The sequence below is a fragment of the Kogia breviceps genome, chromosome 19, assembly GCF_026419965.1.
Source record: "Kogia breviceps isolate mKogBre1 chromosome 19, mKogBre1 haplotype 1, whole genome shotgun sequence".
NCBI classification, from domain to species: Eukaryota; Metazoa; Chordata; class Mammalia; order Artiodactyla; family Physeteridae; genus Kogia; species Kogia breviceps.
This window is the reverse complement of record NC_081328.1, coordinates 40,153,066-40,180,204: the sequence shown is the minus strand read 5'-3', so window position 1 is coordinate 40,180,204 and position 27,139 is coordinate 40,153,066. Positions and strand designations below refer to the sequence as shown.

The 27,139-nt window shown below is 54.4% G+C and overlaps 1 protein-coding gene across 12 annotated transcripts; it reads left to right on the top strand.

The window, feature by feature from the left end:
• Positions 1 to 786: 786 nt before the first annotated feature.
• On the top strand, positions 787 to 25,871 carry MPP2 (MAGUK p55 scaffold protein 2). Of its 12 annotated transcripts, none has more exons than XM_067020853.1 (14): positions 999 to 1,092; positions 3,661 to 3,724; positions 8,718 to 8,836; positions 18,120 to 18,272; positions 18,386 to 18,535; positions 18,886 to 19,113; positions 19,902 to 20,033; positions 20,128 to 20,233; positions 20,315 to 20,383; positions 20,604 to 20,765; positions 21,387 to 21,589; positions 21,913 to 22,041; positions 22,614 to 22,760; positions 23,323 to 25,871. In XM_067020853.1, the coding sequence occupies exons 2-14, from the start codon at positions 3,694 to 3,696 to the stop codon at positions 23,497 to 23,499; spliced, it is 1,806 nt and encodes a 601-aa protein (XP_066876954.1). In that variant the 5' UTR covers positions 999 to 1,092; positions 3,661 to 3,693; the 3' UTR covers positions 23,500 to 25,871. The 12 variants fall into 12 exon arrangements, with proteins under 12 accessions (XP_066876958.1, XP_066876954.1, XP_066876956.1 ...); XM_067020855.1 differs by having other exon boundaries at positions 1,005 to 1,092; positions 18,386 to 18,493; XM_067020861.1 differs by lacking the exon at positions 999 to 1,092 and adding an exon at positions 1,390 to 1,422.
• The last annotated feature ends 1,268 nt before the right edge of the window (positions 25,872 to 27,139 follow it).

Sequence of the window (27,139 nt, the reverse complement as noted above, 5' to 3'; positions counted from 1 at the left end):
GGCCTGGTTCTGTGGCTCTTCCCTTTACCGATACTCAAACCTATGCTCTCCGGAGCTCAGGGGCGAGCTGAGTCTCCTGGACCCGGGGATCAGTCCCATTCTTCCAGGATGGATTTCCAAGTCAAACCCACTTCTGAGATTTCCAAGCAAGTTTCCAGGATGCAGTTCACTTCTGATCTTAGGAGCCCTGCATGTTCTAGAGGGCAGCTGGAGGGGTTGGGGGATACCGCAGCCAGAGTAGTACCGCGGGCTGGCCCCGAATGCTCCGCGCACTTAGCGAAGGGTGGTCTTGGGGCTGAGCCTCCAGTATTCCAAGGCCAGAACTGAATGCAAGTCTAGGGTGGAGCCAGAAGGCGGGCGAAGGCGGGCAACTAGATTTAAGTCTTTCCTTATTTCTTGAGATGGCACTCTGAGGAAGGGTTACCTCGTTCTGTTCTCCGTAGACAGAGGTGTGGACCAGCTCTCCGTTCCAGGCTTGAAATAGGGTCTCGACGTTTCCCCCCCACCCCCTTTTTTTTTGCAAATTCGCCGAGAGGATCTGGGATGCAGGTAGCCACCAATGAATCCTTAAAATTTGCCCCTGAGCCCGAGGCCCTACGGGGGTGCGTCTCTTGCTCTTTGAGGGTTTCCCTAAACTCCTCCTGCTCCCTTATCCAGTTGGGAAGCAGGATAATGAGGAAAGGTGAGGCACGCTTGGAACTGGAACGCGGGTCTAAGCTGAGAGAAGGGGGCGGGTAGTCTTTCACCATCGCCCTTTTAAGGGATCGCTGGGCGCCGAGGGACTAGAAGGTACAGGTCCCAGTCCTTGCTTCCCCGAATAGGAAGCAAGTTGGGGAGGAGGGTGGATCCTGGGCTGTGCAGTGTCTCCCAGACCACCACCTCCCGGCCTACCCACTAGCTGCTCGGAAAGGCTACTTTCCTCGGGGTGGTCCCGCGGCATCCATATCCCCTCCCCTCCTCTCTCGGTCTCCGCCCCTTCGTGCAGAGGAGGCCTCGCCGCTTTAAGACCGGGGGTTGCGATTGACAAGCAATAAACGCGGAGCGCCAGGCTGCGCTGGAGCAACCCCGAGCTAGGGGCCTCTCGGGGCGCAGGTAGGAGCCCCCCAGCCGCTGAGCCAGAACCCACCCGAGGGCCCTCTTCGTCCTGGCACGGCACTTGGGGCCCTTTCTCTGCGTCCCACCTCCCCTGGCCTCTTCCCTCAGGCCAGTCCCCTCCCTCTCACCCTCCCGCCCCCACCCCCCTTTCTCGGGTGCTCCTAGAGAGACCAAGCCCCGCTGCCCATTGACGCTGGCCCCCGTCCCCGCGGCGAGGGCTCCTAAGTGACGTCAGGCACAGAGCTGGTGAGCTGTGAGGGGCCCGGGCGTCCGGGAGGCTTCTCTGGGGGCTGTGCGGATTCTGGGGACTTCGGAGCCAGGCATTACGTAAGAACCGCGCTGTTAGCTCTTCCGGGGGTGGGGGCGCAAGACAGAGGTTACGTTGGTCCCCTTGGCTACCCCGCCACCTTGGGAGGCCAACACTTTAATCTTTCCTGGGAGGGGGTCCTGGGAAGGGGGTGTGATGCTTCTTCGCTTCCCAGGTTGTAGAGGGGGCGGGTCTGGGTCGGGGGCCAAGGCTAGGATCTGGAGACCTGGGAAGGGATCGGTGCCAGGAGCGAGGAGCTAGGGCCAGAAAGTTAGGTCAACTAAGGGGTAGGGGGGGGAGTGAGGATGGGGTGGGGGTGGGGGCGCAGCCATTCAGTGACCTCATCCCCTAGTCTCCGGCGGGCTTGCAAGCAAAGAGCCTACTTTGATGGCTCGCAACACACCCCCCTCCTCCCAGGTCCTAGCGCCCAGCGTTTTCGGGCTGGGCTCTTGGAGCGGGGCGGGGTGGGGGTGCGCTCTGATAGTAGGTGCTTGCAGACCCGCCCGGCCACAAGACCCAGTCTGTCTCCCCCTCCCCACGACCTGTCGGTCTTCAAAGTGCCTTTGTCAGACCTTTCTCCTCTCCATCTCTTTGTACGGGTATTGACCGAGCTTGGAGGAAACCTCCCCCTTTCTCGGTGGGCCCACATCATCTACCGACCCTGGGTAGTGTGGATAGACTGGACGTAGGGGTGAGAGGGCCCCTGGGCCCAAGGTTTTGGAAGCTGAGGTGCGCGTTCCCAGATGCCTGGGCTCCGGACCTTGGCTCAGAGCCAGGCTGGCTTGCCTGGCACTGCTGTTCTCCTGTGGGCACAGCCGGGCCCCGCCCTCTCGGAGGCCTGGGTGGGGGTAGGGCAGAGCTAGCCGATGCCGTGGGAACCGACTCCCCAGAGGGAAAACCCAGGCAGGCTAGGAAAGACTTCTGGGGACAGGATCCTCCCTGCCTCTTCCCACCTTCCACCCTCTGGGGAAGGAGGACATCTGGAGTTCTGTTTGCCAGCAACTGTCAGGGAGATTGGTGCCAGCCAGGAGAGGGCTGCAGGTTCCAGGTCCTTGGGACCTGGGAGGGGGCAGGAAGGGAGCCCTCCTCGATACTGTCTAGGAATAGGACAGCAGGGTTTGGCGCCCGGCGCACTAGCTGGTACAGTGGATCTTGGGCATGGCTCCCAGCCTGGGTGCTAGCCTGACAGGGGGTGCCCTTCCTCTCCCTGAAAGCTCCTTTCTTCCTTGTTCTCAGGGGCAGATCCAGGAGGAAGGGGAGCCATCCTTCCATTTTTGTAATTTCTGCTACTTGAGCTCAGATGACCAGCTCAGGCCTGGGAAGGTGATAGGAGGAGGGAAGATTTTATTAAAATCAGGTAGTGGTCCCTCTAGGGATCTTTTGGTGGGGGAGGTGAAGTTGTGGCTCCCCCACCCCCAGGGCCCAGTAGCATTCAGTCCTAAAGTGGGCACTGCCAGCTGCTTCCCTGCACTCCCCCACCCCTGCCACTGCCTCCTGTTGTCAAGGCAACCAGGAATTAGGGTTTTCTCCAGCAGCACAGGCCCAGGAAGGCAAAGTGAGGAAGAATGGTGGGTTACCCACCTGCACCCTCCCCTGGAGAATGAGGAATCCAACCCCAGCTTGGGGAGGACCTGGGATGCGAACTGGATCTGTAAACTCCATGGCTGGTTCTGCCCAGAGCCCCTGCTCTCCTTGTCCCAGCTCCGGCTAAGAAGGGGCAGGGGGAGAAAGAGGAAGCAAGAGAGGCCTTGGGGATGTATGACATCATTTGTCAGGCAGATGGACAAACGTTTGTGGAGCATTTACACTGCGCTAGGTCTAGGATCCAGAGGCAAAATAAAACTGATGTGGTTCTTGACCCATGGAGCTTAAAGTCAGGGAACACCCATCTTTCCTGCTTTTGACTCAAACTGGACTTCTTCCCACCCTTTCTCTCTCTCTCAAAAAAAAAAAAAAAAAAAAGACAGAAACAATTTTTTTTGAGTCATAAAACCTGGGTTTTCATTGCAGCTCTCTTTATTAGCTTTGTGACCTTGGGCAAATCAACTAACCTCTCTGATCCTCTGTCTCCTCCTCCTTGGAGAAATGGGCATGTAATATCTGCTCTTCCTGCCTCCCAGGACTGTGGGATCATTTAGTGTCAGGGCAATGCTCTCTCCCCTACCTCGTTGGGTGATCCTGAGGGCAAAGCCCTTCCTAATTCCTTCCCCATTGCTTTGCCCTTGTGCCTTCTCAACCTCCTCTCTCTCCTCCTCCAGGAGAGCCATTTCAGAGCCCTTGCTGATTTCACCATGCCAGTTGCCGCCACCAACTCTGAGTCTGGTAAGAAGGGAGTGGGGATGTCAGTTTATGTCAGTGGTTCAGAGGGTGCCAGGCAGGGTGGGGAGCAGCAGTCAGGCACTCCCACAGCTCCCTGTAAGAACAAACTGCCCCCTGCCCCACCCAGCTGCTCAGCCATTTCTTGGGCAACTCCTATCACCCTGCTGCACCTGCCCCAGGGTGGGGCTGGAGACACAGCACAACTCACCTCCATGGAGGCCAGGGGAATGCATGCTCTGGAGAAGTCCATGGTGCAGTGCCCACCAGATGGATAGAGTGGACTGTCACGTGCTAAGATGGGAGTGTGTGTGTGCTGGGGCACAGGAAGCTGTGCGTGGAGAATGCCAGGTCAGGAAGCCTCGACTTAGTTCTATAGGAGGTTTCAGGGCGAGGGTGTGGGTCACCCAGACAAGCTAGGAAGCCTCAGGAACAAGCTGCTTAAATTCTTTGAGCCTGTGTCTCTTCTTCTGTAAAGAGGTGTAAAGGCTATGACAGAGAAAGCACGTTACCAGTAAGAATATTCAGGGCTTCCCTGGTGGTACAGTGGTTGCGAGTCCGCCTGCCGATGCAGGGGACACGGGTTTGTGCCCCAGTCCGGGAGGATCCCACATGCCGCAGAGCGGCTTGGCCCGTGAGCCATGGCCACTGAACCTGCGCGTCCGGAGCCTGTGCTCCGCAACAGGAGAGGCCACAACAGTGAGAGGCCCGCGTACCGTAAAAAAAAAAAAAAAAAAAAAAAAAAAAAAAAATCACAATTATTATGCCGTGCTGCTGAGTTGTTACCTCATTAACCTGTGACCCTGAGTCAATCACCTCCCTTTTAGGACCTAGGTTTCCCCATCTGGAAGATGAAGTGATGGGACAAGATCAGTGTTTTTAACTTGTATTGGTCCTGAATCCCATTGAGAATCTGATGAAAGCCGAGGATCCTCATCATAGACAAAGTCTTCTATGCACAAAATCTGCATTCTACTCCAGGGGTTCAGGGACGCCCCATTAAGTGCATTCAGAGACCCACCAGGTGAAGTGCCCTGTGCTAGAGGCTTTCTAAGGGCCCTAACAATTGTAAACTGCTCTTGTATTGCTCTGATTTCTCTGAATTTTCCCCTGCCTGCCTGCCTCCTACCCATGTAGCCCCTTCCCTCTCTCTAGGCTCTGCTGCTGCCTCTGCAAGATGTTCCAGGCCCCCCAGTTTGGTTAGATTGAGTCGCCTGTTCCTCTCCCCTGACAGACTGAACTAGGAAGGTGAAGGGTGCTGTGAGTGGCCAGAGCCTAAACTGCGACACCCTGGTCCCCCAGGAAAGGCCTGTTCTCCATGCAGTGGCGGCACTGTACCAATTTCCCCCGCCTTCTACAGTCTTGGAGGGCTCAGTGCCTCCCCCTGCTGCTCCAGCCTGCCTGGGCCCCTCTGTAAGCCGCTTAGGGGTTAATTAAGCCCATCCCTGAGCCTGTGATTAAAGGCCTCTCAATCTGGGACTGTCCAGTAAACCCATTAATAGTGCCTGGCAGGGGTGTAGAGGGAGGGGAAGGCCCAGCAATTGAGTTTCCCTGCTGCAGGCCTCTTGATAGGCCCTGGTGGGGTGGGGGACAGGGCAGGAAGTGGAGCCCAGGGGGTGGGTGTGAGGGCCTGCTTCATGGGCTGCTTTGCCTTTCCATATTCAAAGGAAGAAGGATAGGAGCAAGCTGCTTAACCTCTTGGAGCCTGTGTTTCCTCCTCTGTAAAGAGGTGATGGGAGACTCAAAGCATAAGAGTCTTGTCTTTCCCTCAGGTGGCCCTCTGTGCCTGCCCTGGGGCTGGACTTGGCTCCTGGCCTCAAAAATCTAATGGTGGGTTCTGCCCCTTCTCATTTGGTGGTCATTACACTTCCCATGGGCCTGATAGACAGCTGCGCCCCTGCCTCTAAGGTCAGGTTCACCCTCCCCGTCCCCTCTGCCTTCCGCCAGAGGTCCTTGCCTTGGGTTCTGCAGAGAGTGAAGCTAGCAGGGTCCTTCTACCCTTACCTACGTGTCAATATGGCCACTATCATTGTGGAGAGAGGGAGATGGTGTGGGTGTATTCCTCTTGCAGAGAGACCCCAACTCTATTTCTAGTAAGGTGGAGGAGTCCTTTTCCTGAGGGTTGGAGATACATGGGTGTTGGCACGGGCTGAGAGTTTAGACAGCGTAGCCCTAGACTCCAGTCCATCAGCTCTGCCCTCTCTTCCCCCTTCAGCTGGTTCACTCCTTTCTTTGAATCAAGGCTGGGATGTGGAGCTTTCAGTTGGAGCTGTCCCTTTAAATCTCTGGGTTAGTGTCCTAGTGTGTAATCCTGCTTGCTGCCATGGCAACCAGGGGTGTGCTGTGACCTGGTGTCACTCCTCAGGGAATGACAGTCTGGTGGCAGCAGCAGCGCCTAGTGGTGGCTTCATGGGTACAGGGTCTCAGAGGAATGAATGGTGGCTCTGGGCTGGGGTAACTTTCAAATCCCCCCACCCCCTCCCCCCGGACCCCCTGGTCTCTGCTGCGTGAACGCTCCCTCACCTTTTCCCTTCCCCTATCCCAAGATGCCTGACTTGTCCACGGGCATCACCCCCTTAAGCAAGGGGGAGCGCAGCTGGGAGATGGGGAGGGAGAAGCTGTTGCTGAGATGTGGGGTCAGAGGGCTTGGGGCGCCCTTCCCTGCCCACAGTGGTGTCACCCCTTTCCCTCCTTCTTCTGCCCCTCACCGCTTCACGGCTAGCAGCTGGGGGAGGCATTTGGGGCTTGAGGTATTTGTCCCATGCCAAAGTGGTGCCACAGCCTCCTGGAGGAGGACCAAGAGTCGTTCTTGGTGGCTTCCTTAAGATCCTGAGGGGGTCATTGTAAAGGAAACTGGGCTTGGAGAGGGGACTGAGAGGAGAGGTCGGAAGGCTCAAGAGGAGGTGGCATGGGGTGTAATAGAGGAGGGACTTGCAGGAGGCGGGGCGGGAACAAGACGGGGCCAAGTCCCCACCCACCTTGGGTTTCTCACTGCTGGGCTGGGAGGGGAGGGTCTCTGAGCACCGCTCGCGTTCTGAAGGGGCTGCACGCTTAACCCCCTCCCCCTGCAAACCTTCTCTTAGCCGCCTCCTCCCCTTTTAGTGGTAGGTACTAAAACTGGGGGATCCTGGCACTCGTGGGACGAGGACCCTCCCACCGCCCCTTCCCCGCCTCTCTGCTACAGTCGGGGCTTTGGCCAATCAGCAAGGCGGTCAGTCAGCTGAGTCTTGCTATTGGCGGACACTGCAGCGGGCACTCCCTGAGTCCCGCCTCCTGCAGCCCTGCCAGCCTCTGGCTGGGAAGGCGGCGGCGGCGAGGAGGCTACTCCAGGAGCCCTGGGCCGGGTGGTGGGCAGCCATGGCCGGCAGCCCGGGCTGCGGGCCCTCCTTGGAGGGTATATCCCTGGGCTCCTCTGAGGAAGCCGAGCTCCGGAGGGAAGGTAGGGAAAGGCGGGGTGGCGAGGCTGGGGGCTGGTCCTGCGGGCTTTGGGGCATCTGGAGAGGGTCCCTAGGAGAGGGCTCTCGGGAGCCTAAGGGTCTGGGGGCGCGGCCCTCCGAGAGCGCTGGCCTGGGCCGAGGGCACCAACTACCCTGGCTCAGTCCTCCCGATGGCTGGCAGGCTGGGGAATCTGTGTGTGAGGATGACTGGAGAGGGAGGGTCCCAGGATATCCTGGCAAAGCGGGAAGGGTCCCTGCCCTGGCATCTTTCTGAGCCCACTAAGGGCCTTGCAGGTGTCTGACCAATGCCAAGCCCAGGGCTGAGCAGAAGGGGTCTGGAGGGCAGGCGTGGGTGTCTTGTCTGGAGAAGGTGGGAAGGATGAGGGGGAAGAGGTTAGGAGGCCAAGAGTCCCTGGACAGTAGCTGCCAGCTCCAGTCTCAAAGCCTCCTCCTCCCCACCCCCATTCCGTCCTGGAGGAGGGGGGCACTGCCGAGATCAGTGAGAGTTGCCAGGGACTGTACCCACCACCCCTCCTCCTCCCCGGTTTGGGTGCTGTTATGCAGATGTAGGCGTGGGTAGCAGGGTGGTAGAGTAATGATACCCCCTGCCCATCTCTGCCCACAGCTGGGCACACTCTGCTTCTCCCTTCCTTCCCCCAGAACCTGCCACAACCAGGAGCTCCCACCTCTGCTGTTGGGGAAGACAGCCCTCACCTCAGATCTCAGCAGTGGCCCAGCTTCAGGTGTTCTCATGCCCTTGCTTATGTCCCATCCCAGGCTGAGGGTTTGCTGATCCCTGGGATGACTTGGTCTGCCCTCTGCCCTTGGGTGTCCACAACCATCCCAAGCCCCAGGGTGCCTGTTTCCCCAGCTCCTACCAGTGTTCTGGGCCTCAGCCTTGGCTTCCTATGATCTGTATTAACTTCTGGGTCATTGTCTTTCAGAGCTGAAGGGCCTGTAGATACCAACCAGTTTAATCCACCCAATTTACAGGAAGGAAAGACTGAGGCCCGTGAGGGACAGTGACAACTGCAAAATCACTCTGAATCAGTGGCGCAGCTGGTACTAGATACTGGGTAGGCCCTGACCTCCTGCATGGCTGCCAGCTTGACTTGCACTCAGGGACGTGCTCCAAGCACCGTTTCTCTCATCCCTGAGCCCGTCACGTGCAGGTGGCTGAGTCCTGTGGCTTCAGCCCATCCAGAGGTTGAATGATGTGGTTCTCTGGTTTAGGGCAGAACCTGGAACCTGACACCTGCTTTCTTTTCTCGCCTCCCCCCACCTCAGAGTCTACTTCCTGGTGCCTAGAGCCTTCCACTTGCCCAGGCTAGCATTACCTAGGGCCTAGAGAACAGGCCAAGGAAATTGCCCCTCCCTTCTTAGGCCCCCTGCCCCAGGCATTCAAGGAGTACCAGGAGTGCCAGGCAGGGAAGTATGTGCTGCCAGGGAGGAGCTGTCTTCTGTGGGATGTGGGGTAAGAAGGGCAGGGTTTCTATGGTGTGTTTGGGTCCCCTGTGCTCAGCTGGCACTTGTGAGTCTCACTGCCTGTTCCTTCCCTCCAGCCATGCAGCAAGTCCTGGACAACCTGGGATCCCTCCCCAATGCCACAGGGGCAGCCGAACTGGACCTGATCTTCCTTCGAGGCATTATGGAAAGTCCTATAGTGAGATCCCTGGCCAAGGTAGGGTGCTCCAGGGAGGCTGGCACAAGGGCACTGTGCCTGGGGAGGCATAGTGTGTGGGGGGATGTTAGCCACAGGGGTGCTGGGAATGGGGCACGTGGCACCGGAGACCTCCAGAGGGGGTTATGCATGGACATCCATGCCCAGGTGATGAATCGGAGACACTGCAGGTAGGGAGGCTGCCCCCACGCCTGACTGGTGAGTGTGTAGATGTGCCCATATGGATGGGTGTTTGGTGACTGCCAACTTGTAGAGGGTATGATTGGTTAAGGGTGAGCATGCCTGTGCTTTGGAGTCTCCAGAGTTCATCCTGCTTAGCTTTCTGCCTTTGGACATTTTGTGCGGACATCTATCTAAGGTCACCTGCCACATATCAGGTGGGGGAGAGACTCACTAAAACAACTAAACTCACTAAAACAAAGTTCTAAAGCACTTTGGTAGCAGCAGTGATAGAGGCAGATGCGCTAGGCATTTTGGGAGTGTAAAGGACAGGTGCCTGACCCAGCCCAGGGTGGGTAGGGAAGGCTTCCTGGAGGAAGGGCCATTTGTGCTGAGTCTTGAAGTATGAGGAGGAGGGGCAGGGCATTCCATGCCATGGAATGTTGCTTGAGCAGAAACAGAGGTGAGAAAGAGCCAGAAGTGTATAGGAGCTGCAAGTGTCAGCGTGAGGCTGGAGCTTTAGGTGTGAGACAGGGAGTGAGAGCGGTGGAGATGTTGGCAGCTGGTGGCAGCTGGTGAGGGGCCCTGGGGGCTATGCCTGGGGCTTGGGCATCATCCTGTGATGTCCTGTGAGCAACTTGGAGCCTTTTGTGGGTTTTAAGCATGGGTGTGATGACGGCACCGAGGTGTTTTAGCAGCATCCCTCTGGCAGCCACAGGGAGGATGGTTGGAGGGTCATGGCTGGAGTTGGGGAGATCAGCGTCGGGGATGGCCCTGAACTAGACCTGTGGTAACAGGGCTTGAGGGAGGGGAGGATGAAAGAAATATTTAGGAAGTACATTGGCAGTACTTGATATTTGGCTGTGGAAAGTGAGGGGTGCAGGTAGCCACGCACCTGGGATTCTGCACAGGGAAAGTGTGAGGCTGGTGCTGCCTTCAAGTGAGATGAGAAGCGAGGATAGACTGGGGAGGGGGAGATCCTTCGCTGAGAAGTACTCCCAAGGCGGGAAGTCACAGGGAATCATGCTAATGGCTCAGATTTCTCAGGGGAGGCCGGCAGTCTTCTGCTGGCCGTCAGGGATCAGGGGTTGAGTGGAGCGCGGTGGAGGGGGGGATTTGGAAGTGAAGATTCAACTAATTAATAACTGAAGGGGACAGAGGAACCCACCAAAGCCGGGGAGCAGGATCGACAGGGCTCCAGACTGTCAATCCCAGGGTGGGGGTGACTCAGGCCAGAGACACAGAGGGTGGCTTTGGTCCAGGGCTTGTGCTGGATGGGGGCTGTGGGAGGCTGCAATGCAGGGAGAGGTGAGAATGGTCCAGAGCATCACCTCTGGGGCCGAGGTTGGGAGGGGAGGGAAGAGTGGCCAGGAGCAGACAGAGGGGCAGGGAGAAAATGGAGGTGAAGGCCTGGGGGCTCTCTGGATTTGGGGATAGAGTGTATAGCTGGAAGAAACGAAGGCCGAGGTCAGAGGGAGGGTTGGGAAGTGAAAGATTTCCAAGGAGGACAGTTCTGGGGGTGACATGACAATCTAGGATGTGGCTGCAGTGGACGGGAAGGTCATCGATGTTAAAGAAGTCTAGGAATTGGGACTTCCCTGGTGGTCCAGTGGCTAAGACTCTGTGCTCCCAATGCAGGGGGCCTGGGTTCGATCCCTGGTCAGGGTACTAGACCCTGCATGCCGCAACTAAGAGCCTGCAGGCCGCAACTAAATGTCCAGCATGCCGCAACTAAGACCCGGAGCAGCCAAATAAAGAAATAAATATTTTTTAAAAAAAGAGATGTCTAGGAGTGGAGGGCTCGTGGGATGGGGTATCTACACAGGTGTTGGGGTGGGGAGGAGACTGGAGGCAGTCCCAGCGTCTCCAGTGAACGTGGTGAGCATAACCAGGAAATTGGCAATGACAGTGATGGCGGGGAGGGGGAGGGCGGTACAATCAGCTGATGGGTCTTCCACAGGGTGAGGGTGGGGACTCTGTCACAGGACAGCTGTGGTCGGCCCTGACGTGGGGCGTGGAAGGGGACCAGGCCCCCTTGCTACAGGGGATGCTGTGTCCCGGGGACACAGCCTGGTATGTTATCATCCGTGGAGTGGCTGAAGACCAGGGCAGTGGTTAACGATGGAAGATGAGAGGTGTGAGAGGGTCGCTAGTGGGAGGTTCTGGGGAAGAGAAAACTGAGCAGATTGTAGGGGACTGGAGAAAGGCAAGTTGCTTCTCCTTCGGTGGTCAAGGATTGGATTCATGTGTTAAAAATCAAAACAAGGAAATACGCATGTTTCATACAGAGAGATTACGAGCTCCTCGAGGACAGGGGTGTCTGCTTGATTTGCTACTGTATCCCCAGAGCCTAGAATAGTGCCTGGCACATAGTAGGTGCTCACTGAATATTTATTGAATGAGTGAAGACAAGAGAGTGTGTAGAAAAAGCACATAACAGACCTCTGAGTACCCACCTCCAGGATTTGAATGTCGGCCATGTTTGCTTTAGTTCTTGCTCTTCCTTTTTAAGAAATAAAAGCATGATCCAGTGAATGCCTCTCCCCTTTTCCTCATTTCCACTGCTTCCCCTGCCCACAGGTGACCCCTGGCTTGAGTCGATGATGCCGTTCCCCTGAATGTGTGCCTGTCTTGCCTGCACATGTATTTAGATGTAAACAATGTGCCCCTGTTATATGTGGTTTTAAGCTCTGCGTAGTGGAATGATAGCGTAAGCAGCTACGGTTTTTGAGATTTCTAGTTCATATAAGTAATATGGTTATTGACATGCGTAGAGTTATCGATTGATTTGAACTGTTGTGTGGTATTCCGATAGGTGACTAGAGCCCAGTGTATTCATTTACTGGTCCCCCTACTGAGCGACAGGCCCGCTGTCGCTGACTTGCCTCTGTAAAGCACAGAGCTGCCGTGAACATCCTCATATTCATCTGCTTCTGCACATGGGTGAGAGTTTCTCTAGGGTGGACGCTTGGCACTGGAGTTGCTGAGTATGCACATTTGAACCTCGACATCTGTAACCTGCCAAAGCTGACTTCACAGTTGGATTTATTAAACCACATCATCTCGGAGTCACTCTAGCTATTGCTTCTGTAGCGGGACAGCCAGTGAAATAAGGAGGGGCCCTCGGGATGCAGAGCCTCTGGGTCAGAAGATCCTGTAGCCAGCACCCTCCAAAGTGTGACCCTCCCACCCCCACCCCCATAGCGTTCCGCTCTGATGGCCTCGTGGAACCCATTTGACAGCTCTCCAAAGGTGGGATTGCTGGCTGGGTGGCTCTGTCCTTCATTAGTCATTGTCATCTGTCCTCTCTTCAACAAATATCTATGGCGTGCTCACCACGTCCCAGGCACAGTGCTAGGACTATGGCAATGAATTGTCAGAAAGTTTATTCTTCTCCTGAGGGAGCCCGAGTCTGTCATTTTCTCACTGAGTCCTACAATATCTCAGTCCTGAGACCCCTGCCTGATTGAGAAATTACCAATGTGCTGTGTCAGACCGTAAGTAAACTCCCTTCTCCAGAAGCGTTCTTGGGGTAAGCCGGCCAGAATTTCCTCCCAAGAAATTCCTAGAATGGTTCCAGTTGTGCATTAACACAACAGAAGGTAGTGTGGGCGTTTCTTCAATGCTGAGACCCCTGTAAGAGGCTCAGGGGCTAAGGGAACCCAGTGACTTCTCTCCATCTAGCTGTGAAACAAACAGGAAGCGAATCTCCATAAAGGCCCATCTGAGCTCAGTAAAAATCTTTCCAATCCCTTTATGCGTGACCCTTTACAATGCAACTTTGCCAGTCCTCTCATCAAAAGGGGGAGTTTCTACTCTTCAGTCTGGGCTTGACTGCGTGACTTGCTTTGGACAACAGGACTACTTCTTACTCCTTCTCACCTATTTTAATGATTATGTATACACAGATCAATTTCAAACCTATTAGACAAAGTACTTTGATCAAAGGTCCAGCTGCAAAAGCTTGGTGGCCCAGAAACCCCCAGGAGCGGAGTCCAATTGGAACCCCATGTGATAGCTATTCACCTCCGTCCCTTACCCTGATGACTCTCCTCTCCAGGGATGTGGCAGTTGGTGTGGGAGGGGCTACACTGGGTAGATCTGGGACCAGGGAGGAGCAGGTCCCGGAGGGGACAATCCCAGAGAATTACAGGTTCTAAAGGAAGTCAAATTTGGCAGGCAGATCACAAATCCAGAGGGTTGGCTACGGACATTAAGTCAAAGGTGGGAGGTAAAAGGCATGGGAGACACACTGGCTTCCTGCTTGTTTAGGTGAGGGCTTCTGGGGAAACTTGTCCTCCTCATCCATGGAACAGAAGATGCTAAAGCTAAAATGGGCAACCTCTATGCTTCTCACTTAACCTGGGCCGGAGCTATAGCTCCCATTAACATGAAGGAGCCTGGCCAGGGTCACCGTGGTGAGATGGCTGCGAGCCTGAGTGCCTTTGTTTATTCTTGAAACATTTCCTGGGGCCTTGGGCTCTCAGCATTGTCTAGACACTGGTAACGGAGTCAGGGATGCTCTGTGGGCTGTGCTGAGCTTAATGAGTGAAGATCACATAGGGTTTGGTGGAAGCTTCTGGGGCATGTCTCTGCCCTCTGGCTTCTGAGGATCATCAAGGCGTAACGGGTCTCCAAGTACTGCTCCTTTGCCCCTTCAATTGTCTGTTTCCCCAGCAGGGAACCCTCTGCCCAGCCAGACTGTAGGAGTCAGGCTGAAATGCTTCTCCCCCAGCAGAGGATGATTTAGCGACAGTGAGACCAATGTGCCTCCCTGTGTGGGATGCTGTTTCCCTGGCCCATTTGGGGAAGAGAAGACAGGAGAGGAGCGAGCCTTTATTGAGCACCTGCTGTGTGCCAGGCACTGTGTCCATCTCATCAAATCCTCAGAGTATCCTTATGAGATGTTATTAAAATCTCCCCATCTCATGGGCTTGAACAACTTTCTATTATGGAAATTTTCAAAAATGTTTCTTGAACCCCCATCATCCATTATCCTACTTCAACATTTAACAACTCATGAACAATCTTGTTTTTATGCATACCTCCACCTCCTCCTCCTCTCTCTCCTGAATTATTTTGAAGGAAATCTCAGACATAATTTTATCTGTATTTCAATTTGTATAGATAAAAGATAAAGATTCTTAAAAAAATTCACACTATCATTATCACACATAGAAAATTAAGGAATAATTTTCTTATGGATTTTTATTAAATGGTATTGGGATACCTGGATGGTCATTTGGAAAGATATCAAAGTAGATCCATACCTCATACTGTACATGAAAATAAACTTCCAAGAAGATCAGAGATTGAGAAAACAAACCATACACATGCTAGAATGAAACATGGATCTGTGTGTAAGGAATGCCTTTTTAAAAAACTATGCCTCAAAATTCAGATGCATAAAATGTTAATAATTTAACTACATTAAATATATATTTTTTGCATTGACAAAAAAACATAAGCTGAGTCAAACGACAAATGACAAACTGGGGGTAAATATTTGCAAGAGGTATTACAGATAAAGGGCTTATTTTCCTAATATAGAGAATGTTTAAAAAAGTGAGAAAAAGAAAGAAACAAGATCTGATGGAAAAATTGGCAGAAAACATGAACAGACAGTTCACAGAAAAAGATATACAGATGGCCTTTAAACATATGAAGAGCTGCTCAGTTTCGCTCATAATAAGCAAAATGCAAATCAAACCCCACTGAGAGATGGTTTCTCACCCATGTGATTGGCAGACATTCAAGGGTTTGATCACACACTGGCGGCAAAGGCTTCAGGAAAGTTTCTCATCTAATGCTGGTGGGATGGCAGTGGCACAAGCCCCACGGAGGGGAGTTTGTCAATATCTAACAAAACCACATGTGCATTTCCTGCTTGACCCAGAGAGACTTGTAGGAATTTACATGAAAGATCTTCTCCACAGATATAGAAACAGCTATGCCAAAGCTATTCACTGCAGTTTTATTTGCGATAGTTAAGATGTTAGAAACAACCTCAATACCCATGGAGACTGGCTGAATAAATTATGGTACTCCAGTCACACAATCATGCAAATGTAGTGATTGAAAAATAACAACAATAAAGGAAGATCTCCACGGAGCAGCATAGAGTGATTTCCAGGGCATATTGTTGAATAAAAAACCAAACAACAAACCAAACCAATTAAACAAACAAAAGCCCCAAGGTATCAAAGAGTGTACATAGTGTTCTACCTGTTACGTAAGAAAGGGAAATATTTATTTATTTTTTGTGGAAAAAAAATCCCAGATAGAATAAACCAGAAACTAATGAAGATGATTACCTTTAGAGTGTGGGTATAAATGGGGTAGAAGGGATGAGGATGGAAATGAGACTTTTTTGAGTTTACTTTTTATATAGATTTAACATTTGAGGGACTTCCCTGGTGGTGCAGTGGTTAAGAATCCGCCTGCCAGTGCAGGGGACACGGGTTCGAGCCCTGGTCCGGGAAGATCCCACATGCCGCAGAGCAACTAAACCCGTGCGCCACAACTACCGAGCCCGCGCACCTAGAGCCCGTGCCCCACAACAAGAGAAGCCACCGCAATGGGAAGCCCGCGCACCGCAATGGAGAGTCGACCCTGCTTGCCACAACTAGAGAAAGCCCGCGCACAGCAACCATGACGCAGCGCAGCCAGAAATAAATAAATAAATAGAATTAAATTCTTTTTTTTTTTTTTAAGAATTAAATTCTTAAAAAAATTTTGAACCATGCGAATGTTGTACATATTAAAAAGGATTAAATTAAAAAGAATGAGAAAAGCACACCTTGAAATTAAGTGCAGATAAGTGAATTTATCCATATATCAAATTGTTAGCATAATCCTACAGAAAAAGGAATTAATTTAAGTAACTTTTTTCTCGCAATATTCTGACTGTATGCCCTAAGTGGGATATATACTAAGGCTGTACTATTTAATATAGTAGCCACTAGCCACACGTGGGTATTTATTTAAATATTTAAGTTAAAGTTAAAATAAACTAAAATGCTGATATTTGATTAAAAATTATGTTCTTTAGTTGTCCTAGTCACATTTCTCAATAGCCACGTGTGGCTAGAAGCTACCACAGTAGACAGCCCAGATATAGAACATTTCCATTAATGCTGTAAGTTCTTTTAGATTATTCTGAGGACAAAAAGAATGCAGATAAATCTTGATTTTTACTTAGTAGTTTTGTGATAGGTAGTAGCAGTAGTTTAGCAAATCTGAAACTTTTTTGAATATTGAAGGACAGAACAAATAATTAAAATATATTAATGTTCTTGCGGAAAAGTTCTCACCAAAGGAGAAGGGAGATACAAATATGGAATGGGAGAAGATAAGGAAAGTATTGTAGAGTTTGATTTTAATTCGAACTGTCAGAATCAACCAACATCTACTGAAGTAATGACACCCCAGAATCAAAGAGCACTGAGTGCCCAGATCTTGGTTTCTAAATACCATTTCCCACCAAAAGGAATCAGGGTTCCTTGGGGAAATTGCTGATTCCAGAACCAGGGTAGGGAAGGTACAAGGTGAGCTCGTGGTGGAAGGAAGAGGTGCTCAAGGACTGATGGGAACATGTCAAAAGGCATGCTTGGGGCTCCCCTGGAAAAACGTGGGATAAATTGAGACAATGAAGGAAGTGATGGTGATGTATTAGAACACAGTGAGTAAAAGATCCATAATCCATAGATATGAGGAGAGAGAGAAAGAGAGAGAGAGAGAGGGAGGGAGGGAAGGAGGAGGAGTGGGAGGGAAAAAGGAAGAGCTGTTATAATAGAATGCCAACTAAGACATGTTGAAGGAATAATGGGATTAGATAATGACTATTTTGCAACCCCCCCATATAATAATAATTGATTCAGGCAAAGACCATAAAGGGATACTAAATCCATTAGTGAATGATTGCTGGGAAACAGAATAGTCACACAGTCTAAAAGTATGAGAAAACCACAAGATCACTTATATAGAACTCTTGCCACAATGATTAGCCTGAGTCTAAAGGTGAGGAAGCAATCAGATAAATCCAGTTCTGGGCACTCTGCAAACTACTGGCCTGGACTCTTTAAAAATGCACTGAAAGACTAAGAGTTATTGGAGTCTGTTCTAGATTAAAGGAGAATAAAAAGATGTGATGACCAAATTTAACATGTGATCTTGGTTAGGTTGTAGATCAGAAAAATAAAGCTATAAAGAATATTTTTGAGACAATAGTGAACATGGACATGGACTGTCTATTAGATAATATTATATCAGTGTGTCAGTGCTGAATTTCTTGCATGTGATAATGGCACTGTAGTTTATATAGGAGATCTGTTTGTTCTTAGGAGATTCATGCCGAAGTACTTTGAGGCGAAGTACTTTTTGTTTGCAACTATCTTTCAGATGATTCAGAGGGAAAAATAGTCTCCATGTATATCCCTGAAATGGGACTCCTTTCTTCCCACTTAACATAACTCTCCCCGCTGGGCTCGTCACTGGCAAAGGCTTCCTTTTCCCTTTCCAGAGCACCTTGTCATGGAGCCCAGAGTCAGTAGAGCAACAAGGAGGTGCAGGGCCTTCTCCTGGTACCATGTACTGATATCTTGTCCCCTTCTTCACTGGGAGCACTGGGCTCAAGGCTTGGAGACCCAAGTTAGAGTTCCTGTGACCTTGGGCAAGCTAATCCACTTCCCTGGCTTCCTTAATCTGGGCTACAGGGTGTCCAAGACCCCATCCAACCATGGTGTTGGGTGGAAGAAGCTGTCCTTGAACTCAGATGCTTATGGGGTTCTGGATGCTGGAGACAGTTTGACGATTTTAATGGCCCTCTGTGGCAAGAGATGGAAATGAAATTTTATCCTTTGGATTCTCTCTTCCCTAAACTGAGTCCCAATCACTGTTTTGGGGGAGAAAGGAGAAAGCAAGGCACCTGTGTGCACGTGTGAGTGTGCTTGTGTCTGAGTGAGTGAGGCTGTGAGACTGATGCCGGGAGCAGTGCTGTGGATGGGGTCTAAAGTCAGCATTTGGGGGTGAGAAGATGCCTGGGAGCTGGTGGGGGGGGCACTGTTTGGTACCCCAGTGCTCTTGGGGAAGCATCAAGTTTCACCTGTTCCGCCCCCACCCCCAGGCCCATGAGCGGCTGGAGGAGACGAAGCTGGAGGCCGTGCGGGACAATAACCTGGAACTGGTGCAGGAGATCCTGCGGGACCTGGCGCAGCTGGCCGAGCAGAGCAGCACGGCGGCTGAGCTGGCCCGCATCCTCCAGGAGCCCCACTTCCAGGTTTGGTCCTCTCCCGGGCTGCTGGGCGGGCGCCGGCAGGAAGTTAGAACTGGGATGGGAAGGGATCTCGGGGCACTGCCCCACAGTCCCTCCTCTTCCCCCCACCTCCCCAGTCCCTCCTGGAGACGCACGACTCTGTGGCCTCAAAGACCTATGAGACACCCCCCCCCAGCCCCGGCCTGGACCCCACGTTCAGCAACCAGCCCGTGCCTCCTGATGCGGTACGCATGGTGGGCATCCGCAAGACGGCTGGAGAGCATCTGGTGAGGGCGCTGGGCAGCGCCAGCGGTGCAATCTCGGGAGGGGGGATTGAGAGTAACCGGCGGGGATCAAGTCTGGTCAGGAGAGGGCTGAAGATGAAGACGGGATCAGCCCTGCCCAGGGTCGGGCGCCAGCACACCCAGGAGACCGCAGACATGGTGACTCTCTCCTTTCTGCCCACTTTCAGTCCACTGGTGCCCCTGTAAGTAAAGCATTTGGGCAGAAGATGGCAGAGAAGGTCGCTGTGAGGGTGGGGCTGGAAGGGTAGAATGGAGGGGCTCTTAAGAGACCCATTTGAAGATTCTCACTTGGAGCAGCTGGCGCCTCATCCTACCCGCCCTCCGTCCCCCAGGGCGTGACATTCCGCGTGGAGGGTGGCGAGTTGGTGATCGCACGCATTCTGCACGGGGGCATGGTGGCTCAGCAAGGCTTACTCCATGTGGGCGACATCATCAAGGAGGTGAACGGGCAGCCGGTGGGCAGCGACCCCCGCGCGCTGCAGGAGCTCCTGCGCAACGCCAGCGGCAGCGTTATCCTCAAGATCCTGCCCAGCTACCAGGAGCCCCATCTGCCCCGCCAGGTGGGCCCCTCCACCAAGCCCCTCACCCAGCACAAGACCCAAGGGGTGGAGGGGCTTCCCAGCGTCCAGGGTCACAGGCCTCCTGGTGGGAGCCCCTCCTCACCAACCAGTGTACTCAAAGCAAGATGCATCTGGCGAACGCGGTCACGCGTTTGCCCTAGTCTTGGGCACTCACGCGCACGTGTGAGGGATGTGCGCACATCTAAAGCCTGGAGTACCTGAGCGTACAAATGAATTCCTGCACCGTGTGCAGCCCTCCATGTGCCTACGTGTAGGCACGGGTGCCCAGAACTGGGTTATCATGTGTTCCGTACAGCTGCCTTCAGGTTGGTGGATTGTGGAGGTCTCGCTGCTTTGCTCACCTCTCCTATTGGCTGTCTAGCCTTTTGCCAGAGCCCTCTCCTCCGAGGGAGGGTGTAGGGGGACGGAGAGATCTTGCATTAGGTGCCAGGATCATGTTCCTTACCAGGTGATCCCACCTTCTTGGTGGGTAGAGCCAGGGCCCCAGGCCTGAGCAGATCCCCTATCCTTCTGAGTCCTTTTGTTCTGGATGCAAAGGGAGGCTGGTACCAGGGAGGCGGACCAGGCAGGCCTGCGGCATCATGCCTTTAGATGGGCAGTGCCAGGCAGGGTCTCTTTCATCTTTGTGAGGGGAGGGGGCAAAAGGTGAACTGTGAGACCCTCCCACCCCCCCACCCTCGGGGTAGGGGTGGCAACAGGAATGGGCATCGCCCCCTCCAGCCTTCCCCTGCTTCTCCCCTTGACCCTTTGCCAAATCCCTGGCCCAGGTATTTGTGAAATGCCACTTTGACTATGACCCAGCCAGAGACAGCCTTATCCCCTGCAAGGAAGCCGGCCTGCGCTTCAATGCTGGGGACCTGCTTCAGATTGTAAACCAGGACGACGCCAACTGGTGGCAGGTGAGCCCTGGGCACCCATGCTGTCTCTCCAGGTATGGTGTCGGGGGGCGGTGAGGGCTTACTCAGGCACATCTCTGTCCCACGGTCATTTCAGGCGTGCCACGTAGAAGGGGGCAGCGCTGGGCTCATCCCCAGTCAGCTACTGGAGGAGAAGCGGAAAGCCTTTGTCAAGCGGGACCTGGAGCTGACACCCACCTCAGGTACAGTCCTGCCCCCAGACCTCTAATCTGGGATCTGATGTGGCCCTGCCTGGCCTCACTTGCTCATCTCCTTATGGCCAGGGACCCTTTGCGGCAGCATTTCAGGAAAGAAAAAGAAGCGAATGATGTATTTGACCACCAAGAATGCAGGTGGGTGTTGGGGGCCCCCTTCCCCCGTCCCCCTCCAGTGCTCCCCCCCTCTGCCACCAGTGACTTGTGCACCTCCTGGTTCTATGCTGCCGGTCCTGTCCCTCAGCCCTGCCCTGTTTTTCCCTCCTGCCCTTGGCCCCAGCCCTCTTATCCTTGGCCTCCCTGAGAGCCCAGCCCCACCCCCTTCACCCGATGAGCAGTGACATCTCCCTGTGTCCAGAGTTTGACCGCCACGAGTTGCTCATTTATGAGGAGGTGGCCCGCATGCCCCCCTTCCGCCGGAAAACCCTGGTGCTGATCGGGGCTCAGGGTGTGGGCCGGCGCAGCCTGAAGAACAAACTCATCATGTGGGCTCCGGATCGCTACGGCACCACAGTGCCCTGTGAGTGGGGACGGGGTCCTGTTGGGTGGGAGGCAGGGAGCAGGGGCTGCCCTGGGGGCCAAGGCTGGGTCCACTGAATGGGCATCTGCGTAGGCCCCAGGTTAAGTGATACCTTTGGGTCTGAGGTGTGTGGTGCGCGCCCTCTGTGGGTGGATGTGGGAACTGCAGGCTGGGGAGGGCGAGGAACCATTGGCCACGTGGGTGGTGCTAGCCTTACCTTTCCTCCTCTCATGTTTCACTTGCTAAAAGCCCAGCTGGGAACCCATGTGAAACAGGGCTATGCGCTGTGTGTGGCCTTGTAGAAAAGAGGGCTTCTGGTGACAGAACCAGAGGCAGGAACCTGAGTGCTGACCCCAGGTCTGCTTGGTCTTGCTGTGTGGCTTTGGGCTGCACATTGCCCTCTCTGGGCTTCAGCCCTCCATCTGTAAGCACTGGGTTAGAACAGTGATTTCTGAAGGTCCCCTCAATATGGACGTCTCGAGTCTGTGGGTGCCAATGGTGAGGGCGGGGGCAAGGTGTGCGGGAAGGCAGCAGGGCTGGCCTGGTGCAGGTAGAGCATGAGCACGTGGGTCTGAGGCGGTGGGGCGTGCCTGTGCCCGTTCGGCCCCTCCTTCCCCCTAGACACGTCCCGGAGGCCCAAGGACTCAGAACGGGAAGGCCAGGGTTACAGCTTTGTGTCCCGTGCGGAGATGGAGGCTGACATCCGTGCTGGGCGATACCTGGAGCATGGTGAATACGAGGGCAACCTGTATGGCACACGTATCGACTCCATCCGGGGTGTGGTCGCTGCCGGCCGGGTGTGTGTGCTGGATGTCAACCCCCAGGTACTGCCTGGCCCGCTCCTTCCCAGCCTGCTCAATACCTCTCTGGGGTAACTCTCCCCAGTGTCACTCCATATATTTCCAAGTACCCCCCTATAACCCCTCAACTACTGCTAGGGACCCAGCCCACCTAGAACCTCTTTCTCAGCCTCCTGGACCCCCAGTCACCCCATCCCTAGCCACCTGCCAATTATTTTACCATTCATTCCCAGGACTCATGTCCCAGAGCCCCAGGTCCACATTCTCATCTATTCCCAGGTACCTGTTCTCACCCCCATCACCCCAGATGTACATGGCGATATACTCCTGACCCTCCTCTTCTGCAGGCAGTGAAGGTCCTGAGAACAGCTGAGTTTGTCCCTTATGTGGTGTTCATTGAGGCCCCTGACTTTGAGACCCTGCGAGCCATGAACCGGACGGCACTGGAGAGCGGAGTGTCCACCAAGCAGCTCACGGTGAGGCCTCTAAGGTGTGGTGGGAGGGGTCTAATGGCTGATTGCGGTGGTGTGGGGGGCCAGCCAGAGCCGAGGAGGAGAAGAAGGTGGTGTCGGGAAGGGGAGAGGCGCCCACCTGAGGTACCAGTGAGGTAAGACTTGCGAATCCCACTTTATAGGTGTGGGAATGGAGGTCTGAGCGAGGAAGTGAAGTGTAGAGTCAGGGACACAGCTGGCCCGGGGCACGGGAGCTTCTGCCAGGCCCCCAGCTCGGTCCACTCTGTGGGAACAGGGCTCCAGGGGAGCCCAGAGGGCCGGTGGGAGATCTGTGGGCAGAGGCGGGCTGTTTACAGCGGCGGTGGGGTAAGGCTGAAGGGAGGGAGGAGGCCGGAGGCTGGAAGGCTGCCTGGAGGGACCAGTTAGCGTCAGGGAGGAGGCAGTTCAGGGAGGAGAGGCTTCAAGGCAGGTGTTGCAGGACTCCAGGGCACCCCTCTCCCCCCAGGGACCCCTTGGAACAGCCTTCCCCAGCAGGTGTAGGGTTTGCAGAGCTCTGAACGCAGGGGTCCCTCTGCTGGCCACTTTTGGTACCGCAGCTCTCAGGTCCCGGTCAACTGCTCAGACCCAGGAGAAAGGTCCGGGCTGGGCTCCCCACTGCTGCAGCCTGCTCTGGCCACAAACAGGGCCTACTGGAGCCCCTGGGACACAGCTGGGTCAGTCCTAGAGCTCCTGCCTCGGCTTATGTAAGTCAGTATTCAAGTTCCCTTCCCACCCTTGCCGATCCAGCTTGGGCTGGGTCTGGAGAGGGGGTTGCCTCGGGCCCCTGTGGGTGGCCCTAGGACCAGGCGTGGCAATTGCCTTTCAGGCTGTGTAGATAAGGGGGCCTAGTCAGACTGAAGGGAGCGCTGGCTTTGGAGTCAGGCAGACCCCGTTCAGCCACTGGCTGGCTGTGTGGCCTCTTTGTACGTCAGCTTTCTCTGTTGTAAATGAGAATAATTAGTCCTGCTTGCAGAGCAGTAGTGAAGATTACGCTGGTTGCCAAGTGTTTAGTGCAGTGCTTGGCACTTCCTAAAGGTTAGTTCCTTCCTCCCTTCCCACCACCCATCTGTCTGTCCACGGTTACAGGAGAGCTGCCTTGGGGCATGCAGGGAGGGGCTGCTGCCTCCCCAGCCAGGGGGTCTGTGCCTGCCATGGTTGGTACTTTGGGCTTTGCGGAGGGGGCTAGATGGGGCAGGCTGTGGGTCCCCCTGACGCGGGGGGTGCCAGGGGGATACTGATGGGTGGGAGGTCCCCTTGTGCTGGCAGGAGGCGGACCTGAGACGGACAGTGGAGGAGAGCAGCCGCATCCAGAGGGGCTACGGGCATTACTTCGACCTCAGTCTGGTCAATAGTAACCTGGAGAGGACCTTCCGCGAACTCCAGGCCGCCTTGGAGAAGCTGCGCACGGAGCCCCAGTGGGTGCCCGTCAGCTGGGTGTACTGAGCCTGTTCTCCTGGGCCTCGGCCCTCTGGGTTGTGACCCAGAACCCTGAATCCGTCCCCTTCCCAACCGTGAGCCCCAGCCGTGATCCTCAGCTCCCGTTCCCGGCGCTCTGGCTCTCCCTGCATCATGGCCCTAAGTCTGGCTCCAGCGCAGGAGATGTGCACTGCCAGGGTGTTCGTGGGGCACCTCTGTGCCCAGGTGCTACCCACTCCCGACGTTCATTGGCCACCAGATGTCCCTTGCTGAGGGCCAAGCCGTGCCCCAGAGTGTCGGAGTTGCCTCCATAATGCTCAGTCCAGAGAAGAGAAAAGCTGCTTTGGGACCACGTGGCCAGTAGGTACACTGTCCCCACCCCTCTCGCCAGTCAGCTTTTCTCCTCTGGACTGGCCCCCCTGACCCCGCTCCTGGGCTGCTCCTATTTCTCGCCCCTGCACCCTAGGGGCAGGCCTTAGGCTGGTTCCCTGTGGCCCGGGGGGTACGTGTCCCCCTGGCAGCTAGGCAAGCCCAGGCGGTGGTGCCAGCCTGGTGCCATCGCGAAGGCTGGAGGAGCCGAAGCACCAGCCAGTTGCCGCAGCCAGGGAGCAGCGCAGTTCTCTGCCCCCTCGGAACGGGGCTGGCTCCCTGTCCTTCCCTCATGCACAGCTTTTCACTGCCGAAGTCTCTGCACAGACTTCTCCAATGTGCCCCTGACAGGCCAGCTCTGCTCCCCGCAGGGCAAGGGCGCCAGGGGGCTGCGGGCTCAGCCCAGGCAGGGGTGGGCCGGAGGCCGAGCCCTGTGACGAGGAGCCTGACGGGAGAGCTCCCAGCCCCCTGTGGCCCGTGGTGGGGATGCGTCTGGGCTCCCTGTCCGTGGTCATTGTCCATTTTGGTCTCTGTGGCTGGGTCCAGGTGCCCACTCCCATGAGGGCGGCCTGGGGGCTGAGGAAAGGGGAGGGCTGGGCCACGGGGCATGGCCTTGGAGGACGTTTGCGCCCCAGCCGACGCCCCGCGCAACTCCAGGGGGCGCCATCCATACTGTAGTCTCCGCGGCTTACGGTTCCGCAGGCTGCGGTGCCTGGTCTGTGTTTCTGCCACTGGTGTGTGTTTCTGCCACTGGTGTGTGTGTCAGGCTTAGTTTTTGGAGAGGGGAAGCAAAGCGTTGTTGTGCTTTGGAGGTCACTCTTTGGGGCCCCGTTTTTGGGCTCCCCATCAGCCCCCCATTTCTTATGAGACCCTTATCCCAGATTCCAGAGGCTCGGCCCTCTCCAGATGTCTTCCTCAACTCTCCTGTTGTGCCCCCACCCTAAATGCCGCCCTCCAGTCCTCGAGGAGGGCAACTGTAAAATAGGAGAATCCCTTTTTTAAAAGGTATGCTGTCCTCGACTTCCGCAGACATCTCATCCCTCATCCTTCTCTGTGACCCTTCCTGGGGTGAACCTGTCCTTGTAGGGGACCCCCCCCATGACCCCGCCCCAGCCTTTGTGCTCCCCAGTTCTTCTGTCTAATCAGTCTTTGCTGCAGTGTCAGCCAAGCTGGCCCCTGAACCACTGTGTGCCCATTTCCTAGGGAAGGGGAGGGAGAAGAAACAGAATATTTATTACAAAGTCAGAAATATATTTATTATATTAGGGATCTCATTTGCATTTGCCTAGGATATGCAAATGAGATGTAAAGGTCAAGTCTACTTCCATCTCATTTGCATAGCTCTGCATCCGCTATGCAGTCAACTTTCTGTTCCTCTTTTCCCTTTAGTCAATGTTCTTTTAATTTATCCTCAATTCAGCTCTCTCTTGCTTCACCCTCACCCTCAACCCAAGGGGACTGGGAGTGGGAGGAAAATGGGGTCTTCTCGCGCTGGCCAGGGGTCGTGGGGTTCTTTGTTCATACCCACCTCACCCGGGAGACTTGGGAATAGAGGCAGCTACCCCCTCCCCCTTGGTTAACCTCCAAAGCGCTCTGATTAGAAGACCATTCTCTTTGATGGGAGGTGGGGCTGGGCACCTTGCTGAAGAGTTGGCACATGGCCCTTGAGGGTGAAGCTCCAGTGACTGTTCTGGCACCTTCACTTCTGGCGATGCCCGTGGGTTGGGCCCCTCCTTTCCCGTCTCTGTTCCTCTCTGAACAGCATTCTACCTCCCCTGCCTTAGCCGCACTCCGGGGACCCGTACTGGGTTGGAATGGGTGTGTGTGCCGCGTTCGCCCTCGGGCTCCATCCACCCTCTTCCCACTGTGGACGCTTGTATTGATGAACCTCAGGATAATAGGACCCTGCCCCCCGGTCCACACTCAGTCCCAGCCCAGCTGTCCTTCCCCCGTCCCCTCTCTCAGCTATCCAGTTCTTGAGCTTTCTCTCTGATTGGTTTTCTTTTCCTTTGATTAAATGTGAAAGCAAAGCTTCTGGGCTCCGTTCGTCTTTCACTGGGGTCGGGTGATGGCTTTGGGAAAGGTTGAGAGTGGGGAGCACAGCACAGATGATTCTGGAATGGAAGCTGGAGTGACAAGTCTTGCGTTCTGTGATGTCTTCTGAAATTTCCCATCTCGCCACTCCACACTCCCCACCCCCAGAAGATGCTCTTGCTAAATGCTTGTATCGAGGAGTCTGTGAGCATCCACGGGGGCCAGGGGACTCAGGGACCCCATGACTAATCCACTCAGCTTCACCTGGAACTTGCTGTGTGGCCTTAGGCAGGTTCCTCTGCTTCTCTGGCCCTCAAGTTCATCCTCTGTAAAGTGTCATGGCCTCTCCCAGGACAAATGCTAGGCTTGATTCTAGGTGCTTAACAACAGGGCCATAGAGAGCTGGTTGAAATGTCACCCCGATGTCACTATGAGTGTGTGGTTGAGGGGTCAGCCTTCCTTCCCACCCGAGTTCCTCAGGGGAGCCCAGAATGCTCACTGAGGATTCTTAAGGGGGGGCTTTGGCTGTTCCCTTCTCCCTGTGATGACCATAGGGGTTTATATCACCCACCTGACAGCCCTGATGAGAATTTAGACCTGAATATTAAACACCCCAATTCTGAAATGTCCCTTGACCATTCCCAGCACATAGAACGTTTTCCTGGCCAACTTTTTCTTCTTGGGTCTCTCTGCTTCCCTCCATGTTTCTGGGCTCTCTCCTGCTTTTTTCTCTCATTTCTGGACAACTTTCTCCCCATCTCCTGGGGCACCCCCGGAAACACAATATTTCTTTACTATACCTAGCAACTCCACACTTGTACTTCTGTCCTAATCCAGTGGTTCTCAACCCTGGTCTCACATTAAAATTGCCTGTGGGGTTAAAAAATACAATTGCCTGGACCCCAATCCAGAGCAATTCAATCTGAAGTTCAGGAAAGGCTAACAGCTTAGCAACTGAACAACTGAATAACATCTCAGCAACTGAACAACTTTATTATTCATTTCTTTCTCACAACACAACTGATGGAGATTGGGTGGCACTCCTTGCAGTGATTCAGGGATCCAGTATCCCTAGTCACTGGGCCCTGGATTACTGCAAGTGAAGCTGGGAAATGTAGTCTTTCTTGGTGCTCCAGAAGAGGAAACAGGATCTAACCAGGACACGGGTTCGAGCCCTGGTCCGGGAAGATCCCACACGCCGTGGAGCAACTAAGCCTGTGCACCACAACTACGGAGCCTGCGCTCTAGAGCCCACGAGCCACAA

Coding starts and splice junctions, on each gene's coding strand:
- MPP2 (XM_067020851.1), top strand. CDS start 7,076: ATGGCCGGCAGCCCGGGCTGCGGGCCCTCCTTGGAGGGTATATCCCTG. Junction 20,384..20,603: donor TTTGACCACCAAGAATGCAG/GTGGGTGTTGGG, acceptor CCCTGTGTCCAG/AGTTTGACCGCCACGAGTTG. Junction 22,761..23,322: donor GAGCTCCTGCCTCGGCTTAT/GTAAGTCAGTAT, acceptor TTGTGCTGGCAG/GAGGCGGACCTGAGACGGAC.